The sequence below is a fragment of the Physella acuta genome, unplaced genomic scaffold, assembly GCF_028476545.2.
Source record: "Physella acuta isolate Inbredline_101_S28 unplaced genomic scaffold, ASM2847654v3 ptg001458l, whole genome shotgun sequence".
In the NCBI taxonomy this organism is placed as follows: domain Eukaryota; kingdom Metazoa; phylum Mollusca; class Gastropoda; family Physidae; genus Physella; species Physella acuta.
The window spans coordinates 9,267-29,714 of NW_026732973.1; the positions used below are offsets into that span (position 1 = coordinate 9,267).

At 35.9% G+C, this 20,448-nt stretch overlaps 1 protein-coding gene across 2 annotated transcripts; it reads left to right on the plus strand.

The window, feature by feature from the left end:
• The first annotated feature begins 1,170 nt into the window (after positions 1 to 1,170).
• Positions 1,171 to 20,085, plus strand: LOC131928061 (kelch-like protein 10). Of its 2 annotated transcripts, XM_059283971.1 has the most exons (14): positions 1,171 to 1,279; positions 5,353 to 5,586; positions 6,352 to 6,440; positions 7,433 to 7,658; positions 8,124 to 8,231; positions 8,585 to 8,682; positions 9,366 to 9,514; positions 10,043 to 10,219; positions 10,914 to 11,061; positions 12,512 to 12,711; positions 13,348 to 13,506; positions 15,033 to 15,145; positions 15,869 to 15,960; positions 19,745 to 20,085. In XM_059283971.1, the coding sequence occupies exons 2-14, from the start codon at positions 5,458 to 5,460 to the stop codon at positions 19,998 to 20,000; spliced, it is 1,944 nt and encodes a 647-aa protein (XP_059139954.1). In that variant the 5' UTR covers positions 1,171 to 1,279; positions 5,353 to 5,457; the 3' UTR covers positions 20,001 to 20,085. The 2 variants fall into 2 exon arrangements, with proteins under 2 accessions (XP_059139954.1, XP_059139955.1); XM_059283972.1 differs by lacking the exons at positions 1,171 to 1,279; positions 5,353 to 5,586 and adding an exon at positions 5,841 to 5,863.
• Positions 20,086 to 20,448: the final 363 nt, after the last annotated feature.

The following is a 20,448-nucleotide window of genomic DNA, read 5'->3' on the forward strand; positions in this document are numbered from 1 at the left end:
GTCAAAGTGTACTTTCATTTGTTTTGAATTGCTCAAATCACTTAGGAATCAATCCTTTATTTATTTTTTATTGTAATGCTGAAGTAGTTCATGTTAAAAGTAGCATTGGTTTCATCATGATATTTTTTTTTCAAATGTATCTTAATTAAGTAATTTAACGCTCTCTGAGTCTTCAACAAAAAAAAAAGTTTTTTTTTTCCGAAACAATCAACTTTTTCAAGCAAGGCATAAACTGGGTTTCCCTTTCCTTGCAGTTTTACATTTAGCTCCTTTAGTTTCTTTGTGATATCCACTATGACGTTGAATTTTTCAATTTAGGAAGGAAACTTTAATAGGAAGTACATTGAAATAGGGAGTAACTAAATATTCTATTTGAATAGCGAGTGTTTATTGTTTATATTTATTATTATATCGTTCATCACCGAATGTTGCAGAACAATATTTGTAAGAGTTTTGAAAATAAAATGGTTATTAATATTTGTGTATGGAGCTGAAGAGCCGCATCTTGACATCAAAGGAGCCGCATGCGGCTCGCGAGCCGCAGGTTGCCGACCCCTGCTCTAGCCTGACAAAGCCAAGAAGTTTGAGCCCAAAGGGGTCATCCATTTATGACGTCCACACGCGGGGGGGGGGGGGGGGGGTCCGAAAAAAACTGACTTTTGTGGACGCATATGGACTTGTATAAGGAAAAAAAAGTGGATTTTTGTGGACGGGGGGGGGTCCAAAATCCAAAAAAATTGTGGACGTCATAAATGGATGACCCCAAATGCAGACTTGCTAGACATGGGCTTATAAAACTTTCAAACATTATTCTCCGTGGGGGACACTTGCAACTTTCTTAGGGGGGGGGGGGGGGGGAGAAAGGCGGACATTGGTAGAAGTATATTTTTTTCTAAATACATTTTATTTCGATGAGATGGGAGGGGGGGCTGAAAAAAACTCTGTGCACGAACGGATTTCTGTGATTTTAGTTTAGTGCGATCAGCAAGGTGACTTCGAATCTGGTGATAACACAATTCTACCACAATTCAAACGCAGCATCAAAAATCAACCGGGAATGATACATTCAACGCCAGCCTATAGTAAGACTTTGACATGTTTTTTATGAGAAAAAAAGTGTAATGACGTCATGCATCATTGTTGATATTCATGGCGGAAATATTTGTTCTGTGTGTTTAATGGCCGTGTGACGTCAGATCCTCACTCAGTAAAAATAACACAAGGCAACGAAGCGGCCGCTGGGCTAAAAACATCGTTAAAACTATTTGATCAATGAAAAGTAAGAGTAACTCATATTAGAATTGTAAATGAAATTAAGTAAAAATATTCTATTTCTTGACTATTTACAATTTAAGTCCGACAAAAAAATAAGAAACTAGATCTACAAGTGGGTTGTAGATCTCTAGACTAGCTAATAGACATCTAGAATCTAGATTCTAGATCTAGTAGCTAGAAGACCTATCTAATCAGTGAATCACTAATCTTGTCTATCTAGACTAGGCCTAGATCTAGATCTAGATTATACAGTCTATCTACATCTAGAACAGTGCCTTCTCTAGGTCGGGTGCACTGCCACTCCCCCCCCTCCCTCCCGAGGTACGTCTCCCCCCCCCCCCCTCCGAACGAAATGAGTTTATATTGAAAATATATGATATATAGATCTACTTTTACCAGTGTCACCCCCCCCTCTGAGAAAAAAGTCTGAAAAAAAAACATTAGTCGGGTGTCACCCACCCGGTGCGCTAAATAAGTGTGTCACTCCAGCTCCAACAATCAGCAGAGGCGTAGCGACCCCTCCCAGAGCCCGCGGACAAACTTTCAATTTGGCGCTCCCCCCCCCCCCCCATTTTTTATATATATTTAATATTCAAAATAGCAGATAAAATAAGCTTATTTTGGCGCCCCTAGGGTCGGTGCCCGGGGACAGATGTACCCCTCCCAGTCGCTACGCCTCTGACAATCAGTCCAGACTTTTTTCTCCGCGGGGGGGGGGGGGGGGGGGGGGGGGCACTTGATATTTTCGGGGGGTGGGAGGGGGGACAACAACATCATTTTTCTGCCAACAATTTGTCCTTTTCGGTTTGGTGTAACTCCTTTGCTCTACGATATTTGTAGCTGTACAAAACGTTGTTTGAGAGGTATGCCTATATTTTCATGATTTTTCGATTTGGTATCACCCCTCACCTCAAGTGGTGTCACCTGGTGCGGATCGCACCCACTGCTTCCGTCTTTAGAGGCTGCTGATCTAGAATACTCCAGATCAGCGGTTCCTAAGCTTGTTGGAGGTACCGAACCTTACCAGTTTCATATCCGCATTCAGCGAATCATGTTAATTTTTTGCGTCCGACTGACAAAATTCAATCGCGAATTGTGTCTACCCTTAATATAAGTTTCAGATCTAGCTCTAAGCCTTTTGACAGGGTTTCATTAACTTCAGAGGAATGGGGAGGGGGGGGGGTCCGGGTTCGTTTCATTTTTTGTAGATGCCTGTATAAACTAGTTCGAGGTAAGTAAGGGTCAGTGTTTCTTCCAGACTTTTTTCTCCGGGGGGGGGGGGGGGGCACTTAAAATTTTCTTCGGTAAACTTTCTTCGGGGAGGGGGGGGGGCGGACACTGTTAAAAGTATATATTTTCTATATAAATTATATAAATTTCATTTCGTTCGGGGGGGGGGGGGGGGGGGGAAAGATGCCTGGAAGAAACTCTGGGATGGGTTCGTCTCCCCCTCCCTTCCCCCAACGATAAAATAACTAAATGTAACATCAACATGTGTAGGTTATGTTGGCAATTTTAAAAAAAAAACCTACATTTATTCTGCGTTAATGTAAACGAAACAGCTTTTGTTAAAAAATGAACCTGCTAAAATAATACTCTATCTGGTCTAAACGAATTGTTTAAGTGACCTTAACCGTGGTCGTTCGTTTCGTTTGATAAAAATGGTCCTTAAGCAAAATCATGAATAATCACATTGAACCTTGTCGATTCGCCTTACCAAATTCTTCGATTAGCTATAGTATCATTCAATAACAAAAACCAACAACTCTGACTGTAATAGAGGGTTGTTTCAGAGGCGTAGCGAGGGGGGGGGCGGGGGGGGGGACATATGTCCCCGGGCGCCGACCTTAGGGGGGGCGCCAAATTGAAAGTTTGAGGGGGGGGGGGTGCAAATGAAAAGTTCGAGGGGGGTGCAAATCGAAAGTTTGAGGGGGGGGGGGTGCAAATGAAAAGTTCGAGGGGGGGGGGGTGCAAATCGAAAATTTGCTCCCAAGGGGGGCGCAAATTGAAAGTATGTCCCCGGGCGCCGGTAAGGGTCGCTACGCCTCTGGGTTGTTTAGCCGCGTGTTTTGACATTATCCGTTTTCATTTGTGCTACGAGAGGAGGGGTGGGAGGGGTTACAGAAAATGTGATTTCATAACTTGAATTTGAAAAAAAGCAACATTTTAAACGGATTATTTTCTGTTATGTCGAATTTAAAAAAAAAATAAATTGTGGCATAATATTGAAATAACAAGTTTTGTAGACACACCAGCTTTAGGGGAGATAAATCTGATTCAAAAACAAAAATTTCTATGTGGAAGTGAGTTGTCTAGAGCGTGGTGTAATTTTAGGGTTTCTGCCTGCTCTTTGTAATATGACATTGTGACGATGAAGGGGAGATTTTTAAAAAGTGGGTTGAAGAGGGTGGTAGGGGGGAATGTGTGATCATTGATGCACAATGTTCAAGTCGGACTACAACCAGTAGCCTAAAGCAGTGGCGTAGCGAGGTCGGGTGTCACCCGGTGCGACACTTAATGGTGTCACCCCCTCAGAGGCGTAGCGACTCTTCCCGGGGACAAATTTACGATTTGCACCCCCCCTCGAACTTTTGATTTGCATCTCCCCTCTTCAAATTTTTCTCCATATATTTTACTATTTTTTGCCTTGGTGTCACCCCCCTAAATGGTGTCACCCGGTGCGGTCCGCACCACCCCCCCCCCTTCGCTACGCCTCTGGCCTAAAGCATTGATGGTTAGGGTTAGACTGAGACGGTTACCAGAAAAATACGCATCGAAAAAATGCGCACCCAAAAACTGTGCACGAAAATGTGCAAGGGCATTTTTTTTATCCATCATTTAAAAACGTCAGTAAAGAATAGCCATATGTAATATAATAAAATATTTTTTCTCAAATAAAAAAAAAAAAAGATCCAAGTCAGATGCGTTTGTATTTGTGTATTTTTCATGAAATTGGCTTGTTTACTTGAACTAATATAAACCACTTTTTTCTGAAATAATGGGATCTACCGGATGCTAATAATGATGGGTTTAAAATTTTAAATTACTAGAAGACACGCAACTAACAGATAAATAACACTATATTTATAAAACTTTAGACTTTTAAAAAATCTGGCAATAACCTGAATTCAAAAGTCATTCGTGATTTTAAGTCTAGGCCTAAAAAAAAAGAGTGAAGACGCCTAAAGAAAAGATAAATGCAGACAAAAGATTTATTAATTATTATAGAAATGTATTCATTAGAATCTTGATCTATTTAAAATATTAAAAGATCTAATAGTAGTAATAGTTTACTATTACTAAAATAGATCCATATGCATTATGATCTATTAAGTAATTTTAGTAAATCTGATGCATCATCATGACATTTAGTCATTGAATTTTAAACAATTCAGTATATGATCTCACTGGTATCTAGCTTTGTTACCTTGTCTAGTCTAGACTCTCTATAAGTCTAGATCTAGGGTCTTGTCTACATGAAGCAAAATTTAAAAATTGCTCAACTCACATTTTATTTTCAACTAGAATCTAGAGCAAAATACTTAGTGAATAGTGTAAGAAAAGAAGCCAGTTTGTAATTTAAATAATTTAATTTAAAGTTCTCTAGGACTATATCTAATTACCATTATTTACTAATTAAAAATATAAGGGGAATCTATTTCTAATTACATTTACTTCTGCTGTTCAAAATGAACAGGGCTAATATTACTAACACTACAGACAGTGGTGCTGTATTTAAAGATGTTGATATGATTACCTGATTACTGGATTACACAAGTTTACCCATGGCCTGTGTACTAGTGTAGGCCTACTCATGTGTACTGTATCTTCACTATGGGGCATATGCCATGCACATACTGTAGGTCTACATAGTAAAAGTAGCCTACACATACGGTTTTTTGTAATGTGGTGTCTAGCCTTACTCCATACGCATTATTGTAAAGCCTCTGGGTCTTAGCAAGCTAAAAAGATAGAATCTACAGCTGAGCAGTTTGATTATTTAGATTTATCTTTTACTTATTCAAGTACTGTTTTTTTTTATAAATATGAACTATCCCATATTATGTTTATCTTTAGATTTGCCTTAGAACATCAACGCCAAAAGAAACAAAAACAAAGATAACTGAGACCCAAAAAAAAACAATTGCTAAATAAATCACTGTACTAAATATCAAAGCTAAGATGGAAATGGACATTGAAGAGTTTGATTTAGAGTCAGGTGGAGACGGTCGGTATAGAAATGGAGACGCCTTGTTTGGTATTCTGGCAGAGCTGCGGCAAGCTGGCAAGTTTTGTGATGCTGTCATAAAGGTTAGGCTTACAATTTTTTTAAAGTTTAAATACAAACTAGCAAGTTTTGTGATGCTGTCATAAAGGTTAGGCTTACAATTTTTTTAAAGTTTAAATACAAACTGGCAAGTTTTGTGATGCTGTCATAAAGGTTAGGCTTACAATTTTACAAAAATTTATATATTTTAAATACAAACTGGCAAGTTTTGTTATGCTTTTTTTAGTAAAGTTTAAGCTTACAATTTTTTTAAATGTAATTTAAATGTAAACTGGCAAGTTTTGTGATGCTGTCATAAAGGTTAGGTTTACAATTTTACAGAACAATTAAACAAATAGTGGCAAGTTAAGGGGTTGGCATGGTCAAGTCGGTAAAGCTCATGGTTGCTAAACCAAAAAGTCTCGATTTAGAACCCTCGGACAGATAAGGCTCATTAGCTGGGGACAGCCACTCTACTAGGAGAGACAACTCCAAAATCTATCATCTCCTGCCTTGTAGTTTGTTCTTGGTACGACTAAGGCTATGGAAGCAAATCCAAAAGCAGGCTGAAATCGGAGTCAATGGCCTCAATGGCACATAACCAGTTGACACGTGTACTAAATTGTATTGGAGGGGATACCTTCCAACACTAAAAATTAAGAATCAAGAAGAAGAAAAAGACTGGCAAGTTTTGTAATGCTGTAATAAATGTTAGGCCTACAATTTTTCTAAAAAATGTATGTTTTACATATATTTATATTTGAGTGCTTAGCATTGTATGATGAATGTCCTATTTACAAAATTTGTAGGTGAAAAACCAGGCTTACCCAATTCATCGCAATATAATGTCATCATGCAGCCCTTACTTTAAGTCTTTATTCACAAGTCAAGCATTCAGGTAAAACTATTGTTGCCTAGTGCATGAGAGAATTACTTTAAGTCTTTATTCACAAGTCAAGCATTCAGGCAAAACTATTGTTGCCAAGTGCACGAGAGAATGGGATATGAGAATCAGGATAGGTTACCACTTTAAGGCATTGTTAAGATGCTTTTAGACTTTAGATTAGAGATTGCCTATTCAAAATTGTAATTCTTATCATGATTGTAAAACTAGTTTTAATTAGGGAAGTTAATTTATTTTGTAATTTGGCTGTGCATTTCACATAACAAAGCCTATATCAAAATTAGAAACTTAAAAATCTATTTAATACGTATTTATACAAAATATACTGCTGTGGTCAAATGGTATAGCATTTGATTGCTAACCTGAAAGTCTTGAGTTCGGATCTTGGTCTTGAGTCCACACGACATCCCTGAGTCCACCCAGCTCTTGTGGGTTCCAGTTAGGGAAAGTAAAGGTCATGAGCATAGTACTCAACTCACCACGCTGTTCCATGATATGCTGAGGTCAAAGAAACACCTATCCCATGAACCATTCTGTTCATAAGCCATTATGTTCAAAAGAGTACTTTGCAAAATAGATTAGGGTCACCAAGCAACTGACTCATTAACTCAACATTTTTCTTTAATGAATAAGTAGGTATTGTAAGTAATCTTAACAAGGTGTGTTGCTTCTTCCAACAGTTAAACAGAAATGACGTCACACTCGTAGGGGGAGGGGGAGTGTCCATAATTTTGTGATGGTGTGTGATGAAGGGGTGGGGGTGATGGTTCAGATGGTGTGACATTATAGAGTTCATACAAGATTTTGGAAAAATATAGATGTTTTAAGAAAACTTCAACTGCAATTTTGAGGGGGGTTGTAGGCTGAGGTGTGATGTCATTTTAGGGGGGAGTGGGGTCTGGCTTTTTGGGATGATGTGTGAGGGACTGGAGGGGGAGGTAAAAATTGTAAAAAAAAGCATGATGTCCCCTTTTTCTTTTTCCCAGCACCAAGAAAAGAGAAGTGACCATACCTGGACTCCCTGCTGAAGTCATTCGTCTTCTCATAGACTTTGCTTACACCAGAACAGCCAAACTAACACCAGATAACATCGAAATATTACTTCCTGTTGCGGACCAATACCATGTTACAGGTCTGCTGAAGCTGTGCTGTGAATACCTGCACAAGAGCCTCACCCATGAGAACTGTCTTGGGATTTTACGATTTGCTCAGGTATTCTTTAAATATGGTTTCTATCAAGTCAGCGTAAACGTAAAGTGGGATTTTACAATTTGCTCAGGTATTCTTTAGATATGGGTTCTATCAAGTCAGCGTAAACATTAAGGGTTAACCTAACTTCTGTTTGTAGAAAGAAATGAAATAAAATTGTAATCTTCCCATCATTAACTGTGGCATGAGCTAATGAAGGAAATACTTTCCTATCCCTAATCCCTCATGATGACCCCCATAATAGTTATAATACTGTCCCTTTCTTCACAATACACAATCCTGTGCCATTCTTTCCAATTGATTCAATTTTTCCTGTTTATTTTGAAACCTTTATCTATAGAAAAATAGTCCGGATAACTGCATAACTCCTTAGAAATCCTTAGCAGGTCCATCTTTTTAATTCATTTAAGAAGCCTGATAAAAGGAAAATAAGGTTTGATTTGACTCAAAGTTATGGTCTATTTTTAGGCTCACAATTGCAGAGGACTGGAAAAAGCAGCACTCAGATTTACATTAAAAAACTTTGGTCGTGTGTATACGTTAAGTAATGAATATTTACAGCTCAGTCTTGATATGGTAGGTGTTTATCAGTTAATCAAAGCCAGTATATTATTAACATAATGGGTACCTAACTCATGTTATGGTAATACAAAGGCGAACGGACATAGTGCTGACCACACTGTCTCTTCAAATGCCAAGTTTCACTAAAACAGATGAACTCTACCTCATCTGCCCCATGTGTCTTGGGCACGAACTGGAAGAGATGATGATATTGTTAGCATTACTAAACAAATTAAAAAAATAATGAGCTTTCAAAGACACTGAAAACAGAAAATAAGACAAACTATTATTTCTTTGATAAAATGTTTGTTGCTAAAATGTGTAATAGATTTTATGAGCAGGTCATGTATTTGATATCTCTCTGACAGGTATGCAGTCTACTCTCCTCTCACCAGCTGAATGTTAGTTGTGAAGAATATGTATTTGACGCTGTCTGTCGATGGGTCGACTACAACCCGCAGCTCCGGTCAGTATTGCAAACTATAAAATATAAAGTTGATTTTTTGCTGTAAATTGTGTTGCAGTGAGCAAAAGGATTAAAGTCCTGCAGAAATGAAAATTAAAGATTAGTGATAATGTGGATGTTGGTTTGTTAGTGGTCCAGGCAGTATCTGTAGTTGCATGACTTTGAAAGTGTATCACATTAGATATGCACTTAACAAACAACACCTTCACATGTCATAGGATTTTACTAATTTTGATTTTCAAAAATTTTACTAAAATGTTTGAATTGTTTTATCAAAAATGTATTTTTACTGATCCTCTTTAGACCTAAGATTCCATTGGGCAGATGAAGTAGAGTTCATATGTTGCAAGATATCTGCATATGAATGGAAGGTGCGGTCAGCACTTTGCCCAGCTGTCTTTAATTTCCATACCATGAGTTAGGTACCCATCAGAGCTGGGTGGACTCAGGGATGTTCTACTAATATGTTTTAACTTGTTTTGTAGTGTCTGTGTTACTGTCTCTCTTCCCCCTACAGTAAGGTCCACATGTCTATGTTACTGTCTCTCTTCCCCCTACAGTAAGGTCCACATGTCTATGTTACTGTCTCTCTTCCCTCTACAGTAAGGTCCACATGTCTATGTTACTGTCTCTCTTCCCCCTACAGTAAGGTCCACATGTCTATGTTACTCTTCCCCCAACAGTAAGGTCCACATGCGACGTTTGTTAGCCACAGTGAGGTTGGGGCTCCTCCCTTCAGCAGTCTTTGAGGGGAAAGTTAAGGCTCACAGGCTTGTGAAAAACAATGTAGATGTCCAGCCCCTCATAGCTGACACAGAGGCTTTTTTGGCAGGTAACATTCCAGAGATTAGATTAGATTAGATTAGATTAGATTAGATTAGATTAGATTAGATTAGATTAGATTAGATTAGATTAGATTAGATTAGATTAGATTAGATTAGATTAGATTAGATTAGATTAGATTAGATTAGATTAGATTAGATTAGATTAGATTAGATTAGATTAGATTAGATTAGATTAGATTAGATTAGATTAGATTAGATTAGATTAGATTAGATTAGATTAGATTAGATAATTTAAGCTAAAATTTTTATCTTAATAAAAGTTCTTGAATTTAATTTGTGAGTCAATCAGCGGTTTTTTTTTTTACAAGGAGATTTATTTTAACAATAACACTAAAAGTAATACAAGTTATTTTGAGACAATTTTTTATTGCTCATTATGTGACACTATTTTTATTAATGGTTTTGTGAAATTATTTTTTAATATTTAATTTGTAGAAATTTGTTCATCTTCTTTAATGCAAATCGATCTTTTGAAACATTTGTTTTGTGAAACTATCTTTTGATCTCTTGTATAGAACTGGACAAATCCGAAGAACCAGACTTTGACATGTCATTACCCTTTGCTCGCCCTAGAGTTCCACATGAGATATTGTTTGTTATTGGTGGATGGAGTGGTGGGCGACCAATCAAAATGGTGGAGACATATGACACACGAGCTGACAGATGGGTTGTATGTAAATCAGAGGACACCAGTAAGTATGTCGGCTACCCATCTGTTGCTAGCCAATATTTGAAACTTGTGCACAATATAACGCATACATTTGACTAATTATTTAGACTTAGTACATACTAATAGCCATCCAAAAAACATGAACGGCATGTCACATTTCTTAAGTTTCTGATAAGAATCTCTTTCCTTGAGTCACCATGCCTAAGATGTGCATATTTTAATAAGGTGTATGCAAAAGTAAAGTACCATTTTACCTGTTGGTCAATTGGGAAGGTGACTTTGGTATAAGAAGGTATTGTGTGATCAGCACTATGTCCAGCCAACTTTAATTTCCCTTATTGAGTCAGGTACCCATCTGAGCTGCGTGGACTCAGGGTTGTTCTAATAATTGTGTATGTGAGATTTGGATTTTGATTTAGACTGTTCTTTAGGGGTTAGATCTGTACCACAACTGCCTAAGAGTGCACAGAAGGCCCACTGTTTATTTCAATAGAGCAAATAACACAGGAATTTTGTTTTATCTTCAACATTTGAAGTGGTGTTAACACAGTTCACTCACAGCATTAAATTGCATTCAGCCAACTCAAACATTTGAAAATTAGCACAATGATGATGTCTTTTTTTTAGTTTACGTACTATAGCATCTTATTTCATGTTTATTATTGTTCCCACTATATCATGTGATCTAATGTTTATTATTGTTCCCACTGCATTAGATCCCAGAGCGTATCATGGAGTGGTAGCAATTGGCTGCCTGATCTACGTCATTGGTGGCTTTGATGCCACAGAATGTTTCAACAGCTGCCGGGTGTTTGACACCAGGACCAAAGTTTGGTCTGAGATAGCACCCATGAACAATAAAAGGTCAGGAGACACTTGTACATTTTAATATGGTGATGATCTTCTGCTTATAAAGTACAGTATAGTACACAAAACTATTAATTTTACTTCTGTCTAGGTATGAACATTTTAATATGGTGATGATCTTCTACTTATAAAGTACAGTATAGTACACAAAACTATTTATTTACTTCTGTCTAGGTATGCACATTTTAATATGGTGATGATCTTCTGCTTATAAAGTACAGTATAGTACACAAAACTATTAATTTTACTTCTGTCTAGGTATGAACATTTTAATATGGTGATGATCTTCTACTTATAAAGTACAGTATAGTACACAAAACTATTAATTTACTTCTGTATAGGTATGCACATTTTAATATGGTGATGATCTTCTACTTATAAAGTACAGTATAGTACACAAAACTATTAATTTACTTCTGTCTAGGTATGAACATTTTAATATGGTGATGATCTTCTGCTTATAAAGTACAGTATAGTACACAAAACTATTAATTTACTTCTGTATAGGTATGAACATTTTAATCCATAAGTGAAATTTGGTCCAAAGTCATGGGGCATATGAAGTAGAGTTCATCTGTTCCTGTGGTCTTGGCATGTAAAGGAAATGTGTGTCTGACTAGACCCTAACACACAAAAGTACCATTCTAACCCCGGTACATTCTTTAGATCTAGCCTGAGTACCCAACTTGACTTGTGGCATCAGATATTACTTTGAAAGAATCCACTAGTTTACACACACTGCCCCTGACTATACTTTTCTTACACAAGTTTCATCAAGCTAACCATTAGCTAGGCTAATATGTCTAAGCTAATATGTCTAATCAAACATGTAGCTTAATGAAGTACAGGATAACCCAAAAAAATAATAATTTCTCAGTTATGTACTTATTCATACCAAGCTTATATGTTTAATCAAACATTTCTAGTTTAATGTACAATAGGATAACTAAAAATTAAAAACTTACTATTTCTGTAATGAATACTTAGTCATACCAACACAACTTGTTAATGTTTTTCTCAAGCTAGCAAATATCTCTGTCACCCACTCACCAAGTGATTCACTATAAACTAAAAATTACTGAGTGTTCACCTTAATGCTTGTTATTTTAGTTCACTTCACACCTCTGCCGGGTATTGTTGGGTGGTTCCATGGCAATTGATCTCAGGACAATTTCCTGAGGACTGAGAAATTTTGTCTGAGGAAATTTTTGAGGAAATTGTCTGAGGAAATCACTTGTCCTGAGATATCTTGTCCTTGAGACATTTTGCTTGGAATATTTTGTTTTTCATTTGTCCTTAGATATTTTGTCCATTGGATATTTTGTCTTACATTCATTGTCCTGAAATCATTTGTCCCTGAGATATTTTGTCTGGAATATTCCGTCAGAGATCTTTTGTCCTGTTACGAGGTAGACTGATAGAAAAACTATTTAATTCCCATCCATAGATCCTATGTGAGTGTGGCGCTACTGGATGGTATGATCTATGCAATGGGTGGGTTCGAGGGACCACCCCGCACGCCCAGCGGAGTCATCTCCTCCCCTCGACTTCGTTCAGCGGAGAGGTTCAACCCTAGCACCAACCAGTGGACTCTGGTCTCCAACATGAGAGAAAGGAGAAGTGACGCCAGCGCTACAACCTATCATGGTAGGGGGTGCTTCACATTTTGTTTTCAGCTAATACATAGACATATATGGAAACATATACATTTTAAACAGAGGGAGGGGCAGTGTTATATACAAACAATAGAGTTAGTTGTAGTGGATAATGAGTTGTATTATCAAAATAGAGCATTTTCTTAATTAAATTGTCTAATACATACAGATGTAAGAAGTGAAATTAATTTTCAATGGCACTTATTCTCCCGCCCCTAAGACACAAAATAAACCTATCTCTGTCCCAAATCTGCATACCTCACATATTATTTGCAGCACCCATGTTTAATCATACATTTTATAAATTCTCCCTGTCAGTACCTGTTATTTTAATATACAATGAAAGGGAATTTTTTTTTTAACTCTTTAATTTAAAAGATAGAATTAGGGAGAGTGAAGAGGAGTCACCAAACGTGGGAGTGTTAACTCCCTTGATAAAAGTGTTACCTTTATTAATTAATGAACTTTTTTTCATCTTTTACTACAAATATCTGTTTTATAGAATAATTTGTTTAAATAGATATTTTTAAATATATAGAAAATAAGATATATAGACAGCTTTTATTTCATAAATATAAAAGTTAAATAAAGGGCAATAGCCTCATCAATTTTCAATTGTGTCTTGCAGGAGAAATCTACATCTGTGGTGGATTCAATGGCTCAGAGTGTTTATGCTCAGCTGAAGTGTATAACCCCAAAGCTGACCAGTGGACGTTGATCCCACACATGTCCAGTCGCAGAAGTGGGGTGGGGGTCATCACTTACAATGGTGCAATTTATGCTGTAGGTGGGTGTTGGCATTTACTGGTGGTAAATTGTTGGTGGTGGTTTGTTAACATTTGTTGAGTGGGTTATGGTCTGTTAACATTTGTTGGTGGGTTATGGTCTGTTAACATTTGTTGAGTGGGTTATGGTCTGTTAACATTTGTTTGTGGGTTATGGTCTGTTAACATTTGTTTGTGGGTTATGGTCTGTTAACATTTGTTGGGTGGGTTATGGTCTGTTGACATTTGTTGAGTGGGTTATGATCTGTTAACATTTGTTTGTGGGTTATGGTCTGTTAACATTTGTTTGTGGGTTATGGTCTGTTAACATTTGTTTGTGGGTTATGGTCTGTTAACATTTGTTGCTGGGTTATGGTCTGTTAACATTTACAAGTAATAAATTTATGTTAGTGGTTTATGGTCTGTTGGCATTTTATGGTGGTAAATTGTTGGTGGTGGGTTATGGTCTGTTGGCATTTATTGGTGGTAAATTGTTGGTGGTGGGTTATAGTCTGTTAGCATTTGTTGGTGGTAAATTGTTTGTGGTGGGTTATGGTCTTTTAACATTTGTTGGTGGGTTATGGTCTACTAACAATAATTACTGGTGGTAAATTGTTATTGGTTGGTTATGGTCTGTTACCATTTACTGGTGGTAACGCATACCATAGATGGGTTACGGTCAGTGAATTATTGGTGGTAATTTATGTAGGTGGGTAATGAACTGTAAGATTTAATTTTTCTGTAAGTCTGTTGTAGTGTGACAATGCTTGCAGGCTAATAAATACTTTCTTTCACAATGTAATTGTCTATTTTTAAAACTGTATGGTTATGTTAATTTATTTTTATCAAGTAATGGCAAAGTTTAATATGGGTAGGGGTTTTTATCATGATAGTGTTTGAAAATATAATAAGTCTCAATGTACTTCGATCAAGTCAACTTTGACCTTTGTTCCCATTCTAATTTGTCTCAATGTGCTTTGATCAAGTCAACTTTGACCTTTGTTCCCATTCTAATTTGTCTCAATGTGCTTTGATCAAGTCAACTTTGACCTTTGTTCCCATTCTAATTTGTCTCAATGTGTTTTGATCAAGTCAACTTTGACCTTTGTTCCCATTCTAATTTGTCTCAATGTGTTTTGATCAAGTCAACTTTGACCTTTGTTCCCATTCTAATTTGTCTCAATGTGTTTTAATCAAGTCAACTTTGACCTTTGTTCCCATTCTAATTTGTCTCAATGTGTTTTGATCAAGTCAACTTTGACCTTTGTTCCCATTCTAATTTGTCTCAATGTGTTTTAATCAAGTCAACTCCGACCTTTGCTCCCATTTTAATTTGTCTCAATGTGTTTTAATCAAGTCAACTCCGACCTTTGCTCCCATTGTAATTTGCCTCAATGTGTTTTAATCAAGTCAACTCCGACCTTTGCTCCCATTTTAATTTGCCTCAATGTGTTTTAATCAAGTCAACTCCGACCTTTGCTCCCATTGTAATTTGCCTCAATGTGTTTTAATCAAGTCAACTCGGACCTTTGCTCCCATTCTAACGCAGGTGGCTTTGATGGGGTGACACGCACCAACACAGCTGAAAGATATTCCCCATCTGACAGGTCCTGGTCACCCATACCTGACATGTACAACACCAGAAGTAACTTTGGCATAGAGGTCAGCTGTTAACATTCAGTTGTTAACAATTAATTGTTAACATTAAGTTGTATACACTGAGCTGTTAACATTCAGTTGTTGACATTGAATGCATTGAATTGTTAACATTTAATTGTTAACATTCAGTTGTTAATATTGAATCATTAACATTCAGTTGTATACACTGAGCTGTTAACATTCAGTTGTTAACATTGAATGCATTGAATTGTTGACATTTAATTGTTAACATTCAGTTGTTAACACTGAGTTGTTAACATTGAATTGTTAACATTGGATTTTCAACATGGAATGTTTTAAATTGAATTGTTAACATTGTATTGTTAACATTTAATTGTTAACATTCAGTAGTTAACACTGACTTGTTAACATTAATTTGTTAACATTGAATTGTTAACATTGAATTGTTATTGAATTGCTAACATTGTATTGTTAACATTTAAATGTTAACATTTAGTTGTTTAACAATCAGTTGTTAACTTTAGCTCATTTAAGGATACTTTTTAAGTTAATCTTAGCCTTACTATGCGGATAAAAGTACTCCAAATTTTTAAACATATAAAAGCAAAAAATCTATGAACATTGTAATTACTTTCTCTAAAGCAGTTTCCTCATTTAGTGGAATGTAGAATCTCATAGACTTGGTTAAAATATCTTAATTAATACCATCTCCCAACCTAAATTTGCTGTGTGATCTTCTAAAAGAATGTATTATAAATGAAACAGGTGATTGATGACATGCTTTTTGTCATTGGTGGATTCAATGGTGAAACAACTATTTACAATGTAGAGTGTTACGACAGCCAGTCTAATGAGTGGTATGTTTATTAACCTTTGTCTCTTAATTGATTGTTGATTGAATTTAATTTTGTTTACAAATTATTCAGAATTTTTTTTTAAATGTAAGACCCATTTTCAATTTAAAAATCTTTTATCCTATTCCATTCCTATTTGGTATAGGATAGATTAGTAAATGGGGGGGGGGGGGGGAGGAAGGAGGGGGGGGGGGTGTCCACTGCAGTTTTTTTGGGCAAGGACAACTACTGAGATAGTCTCCTGCTACAAGTACTATTTAAGACACTCTAATACAGGTACAATACAACAGACATGAACCTCTACAAAAGTACTATTTAAGACACTCTAATACAGGTACAATACAAGAGACATGAACCTCTACAAAAGTACTATTTAAGACACTCTAATACAGGTACAATAGACATGAACCTCTACAAAAGTACTATTTAAGACACTCTAATACAGGTACAATACAAGAGACATGAACCTCTACAAAAGTACTATTTAAGACACTCTAATACAGGTACAATACAAGAGACATGAACCTCCACAAAAGTACTATTTAAGACACTCTAATACAGGTACAATGTAACAGACATGAATCTCTACAAAAGTACTATTTAAGACACTCTAATACAGGTACAGTACAACAGACATGAACCTCTACAAAAGTACTATTTAAGACACTCTAATACAGGTACAATAGACATGAACCTCTACAAAAGTACTATTTAAGACACTCTAATACAGGTACAATGTAACAGACATGAACCTCTACAAAAGTACTATTTAAGACACTCTAATACAGGTACAATGCAACAGACATGAACCTCTACAAAAGTACTATTTAAGACACCCTAATACAGGTACAACAGACATGAACCTCTACAAAAGTATTATTTAAGACACTCTAATACAGGTACAATAGACATGAACCTCTACAAAAGTACTATTTAAGACACTCTAATACAGGTACAATACAACAGACATGAACCTCTACAAAAGTACTATTTAAGACACTCTAATACAGGTACAGTACAACAGACATGAACCTCTACAAAAGTACTATTTAAGACACTCTAATACAGGTACAATACAACAGTCATGAACCTCTACAAAAGTACTATTTAAGACATGTACAATGCAATAGACATGAACCTCTACAAAAGTACTATTTAAGACACTCTAATACAGGTACAATACAACAGACATGAACCTCTACAAAAGTACTATTTAAGACACTCTAATACAGGTACAATGCAACAGACATGAACCTCTACAAAAGTACTATTTAAGACACTCTAATACAGGTACAATACAACAGACATGAACCTCTACAAAAGTACTATTTAAGACACTCTAATACAGGTACAATACAACAGACATGAACCTCTACAAAAGTACTATTTAAGACCCTCTAATACAGGTACAATACAACAGACATGAACCTCTACAAAAGTACTATTTAAGACACTCTAATACAGGTACAATACAACAGACATGAACCTCTACAAAAGTACTATTTAAGACACTCTAATACAGGTACAATACAAGAGACATGAACCTCCACAAAAGTACTATTTAAGACACTCTAATACAGGTACAATGTAACAGACATGAATCTCTACAAAAGTACTATTTAAGACACTCTAATACAGGTACAGTACAACAGACATGAACCTCTACAAAAGTACTATTTAAGACACTCTAATACAGGTACAATAGACATGAACCTCTACAAAAGTACTATTTAAGACACTCTAATACAGGTACAATGTAACAGACATGAACCTCTACAAAAGTACTATTTAAGACACTCTAATACAGGTACAATGCAACAGACATGAACCTCTACAAAAGTACTATTTAAGACACCCTAATACAGGTACAACAGACATGAACCTCTACAAAAGTATTATTTAAGACACTCTAATACAGGTACAATAGACATGAACCTCTACAAAAGTACTATTTAAGACACTCTAATACAGGTACAATACAACAGACATGAACCTCTACAAAAGTACTATTTAAGACACTCTAATACAGGTACAATACAACAGACATGAACCTCTACAAAAGTACTATTTAAGACACTCTAATACAGGTACAATGTAACAGACATGAACCTCTACAAAAGTACTATTTAAGACCCTCTAATACAGGTACAATACAACAGACATGAACCTCTACAAAAGTACTATTTAAGACACTCTAATACAGGTACAATGTAACAGACATGAACCTCTACAAAAGTACTATTTAAGACACTCTAATACAGGTACAATAGACATGAACCTCTACAAAAGTACTATTTAAGACACTCTAATACAGGTACAATACAACAGACATGAACCTCTACAAAAGTACTATTTAAGACACTCTAATACAGGTACAGTACAACAGACATGAACCTCTACAAAAGTACTATTTAAGACACTCTAATACAGGTACAATACAACAGTCATGAACCTCTACAAAAGTACTATTTAAGACATGTACAATGCAATAGACATGAACCTCTACAAAAGTACTATTTAAGACACTCTAATACAGGTACAATACAACAGACATGAACCTCTACAAAAGTACTATTTAAGACACTCTAATACAGGTACAATACAACAGACATGAACCTCTACAAAAGTACTATTTAAGACACTCTAATACAGGTACAATAGACATGAACCTCTACAAAAGTACTATTTAAGACACTCTAATACAGGTACAATGTAACAGACATGAACCTCTACAAAAGTACTATTTAAGACACTCTAATACAGGTACAATGTAACAGACATGAACCTCTACAAAAGTACTATTTAAGACACTCTAATACAGGTACAACAGACATGAACCTCTACAAAAGTACTATTTAAGACACTCTAATACAGGTACAATGTAACAGACATGAACCTCTACAAAAGTACTATTTAAGACACTCTAATACAGGTACAGTACAACAGACATGAACCTCTACAAAAGTACTATTTAAGACACTCTAATACAGGTACAATACAACACACATGAACCTCTACAAAAGTACTATTTAAGACACTCTAATACAGGTACAATATAACAGACATGAACCTCTACAAAAGTACTATTTAAGACACTCTAATACAGGTACAATACAACAGACATGAACCTCTACAAAAGTACTATTTAAGACACTCTAATACAGGTACAATATAACAGACATGAACCTCTACAAAAGTACTATTTAAGACACTCTAATACAGGTACAATACAACAGACATGAACCTCTACAAAAGTACTATTTAAGACACTCTAATACAGGTACAATACAGACATGAACCTCTACAAAAGTACTATTTAAGACACTCTAATACAGGTACAATACAACACACATGAACCTCTACAAAAGTACTATTTAAGACACTCTAATACAGGTACAATACAGACATGAACCTCTACAAAAGTACTATTTAAGACACTCTAATACAGGTACAATACAGACATGAGACTCTACAAAAGTACTATTTAAGACACTCTAATACAGGTACAATACAACAGACATGAACCTCTACAAAAGTACTATTTAAGACACTCTAATACAGGTACAATACAACAGACATGAACCTCTACAAAAGTACTATTTAAGACACTCTAATACAGGTACAATACAGACATGAACCTCTACAAAAGTACTATTTAAGACACTCTAATACAGGTACAATACAGACATGAACCTCTACAAAAGTACTATTTAAGACCCTCTAATACAGGTACAATACAACACACATGAACCTCTACAAAAGTACTATTTAAGACACTCTAATACAGGTACAATGCAACAGACATGAACCTCTACAAAAGCGCCTTGAGTGCTTGCGTTGTCAGAGACCTACCAGATGTACGAGATTTTGTCTACAAAAAGGCGGAACCTGAAGAGAAAGACCAGCTGACGGCTTACGCGACAGCGCGAGATTCTGTGTCAGCAACTGCTCCAGTGGGGGTGCCACCAACAGGGCCCAGCACTCAGTCCAGCCAGGCGGTCTCCACAGCATCATCAGTGACATCAAGCACAGGTTATTCATGATGATAGCAGGTCCTGTCAGTAGTTATATGAGAACCTGTAGTTGTTAGTTTTAGTAGGAGACCCAATAAATTATATTCAACAGAAACATTGTGATTCTTGTTTTGTTTTTTAAGAGTTGTGGTGGAAGATGAATTAAAATGAATGTTTACATTTTGTTTAAGGTTAAATTTTTTTATAGCATTGAGACTTAAAAATATTTTTTTTGTCAATGCTTTGTAATGGGAACAATAAGTACAAAAGTATTTACCATCACAACATTTAAATCTGGTATTGATTTGCTTTCATAAACCAGTAATGGAAATATATATATATATTAACAAATTCAGTTCTAATAATTTGTTTTGTTGGTTTCTTGAGTTAAAATTAATGCTTCTTATTTTAAACCATTTTTATTATTTATCCCTTAATGCATCTCAAGCCTCTTTCAATTATTTTAAATAGTCATTAT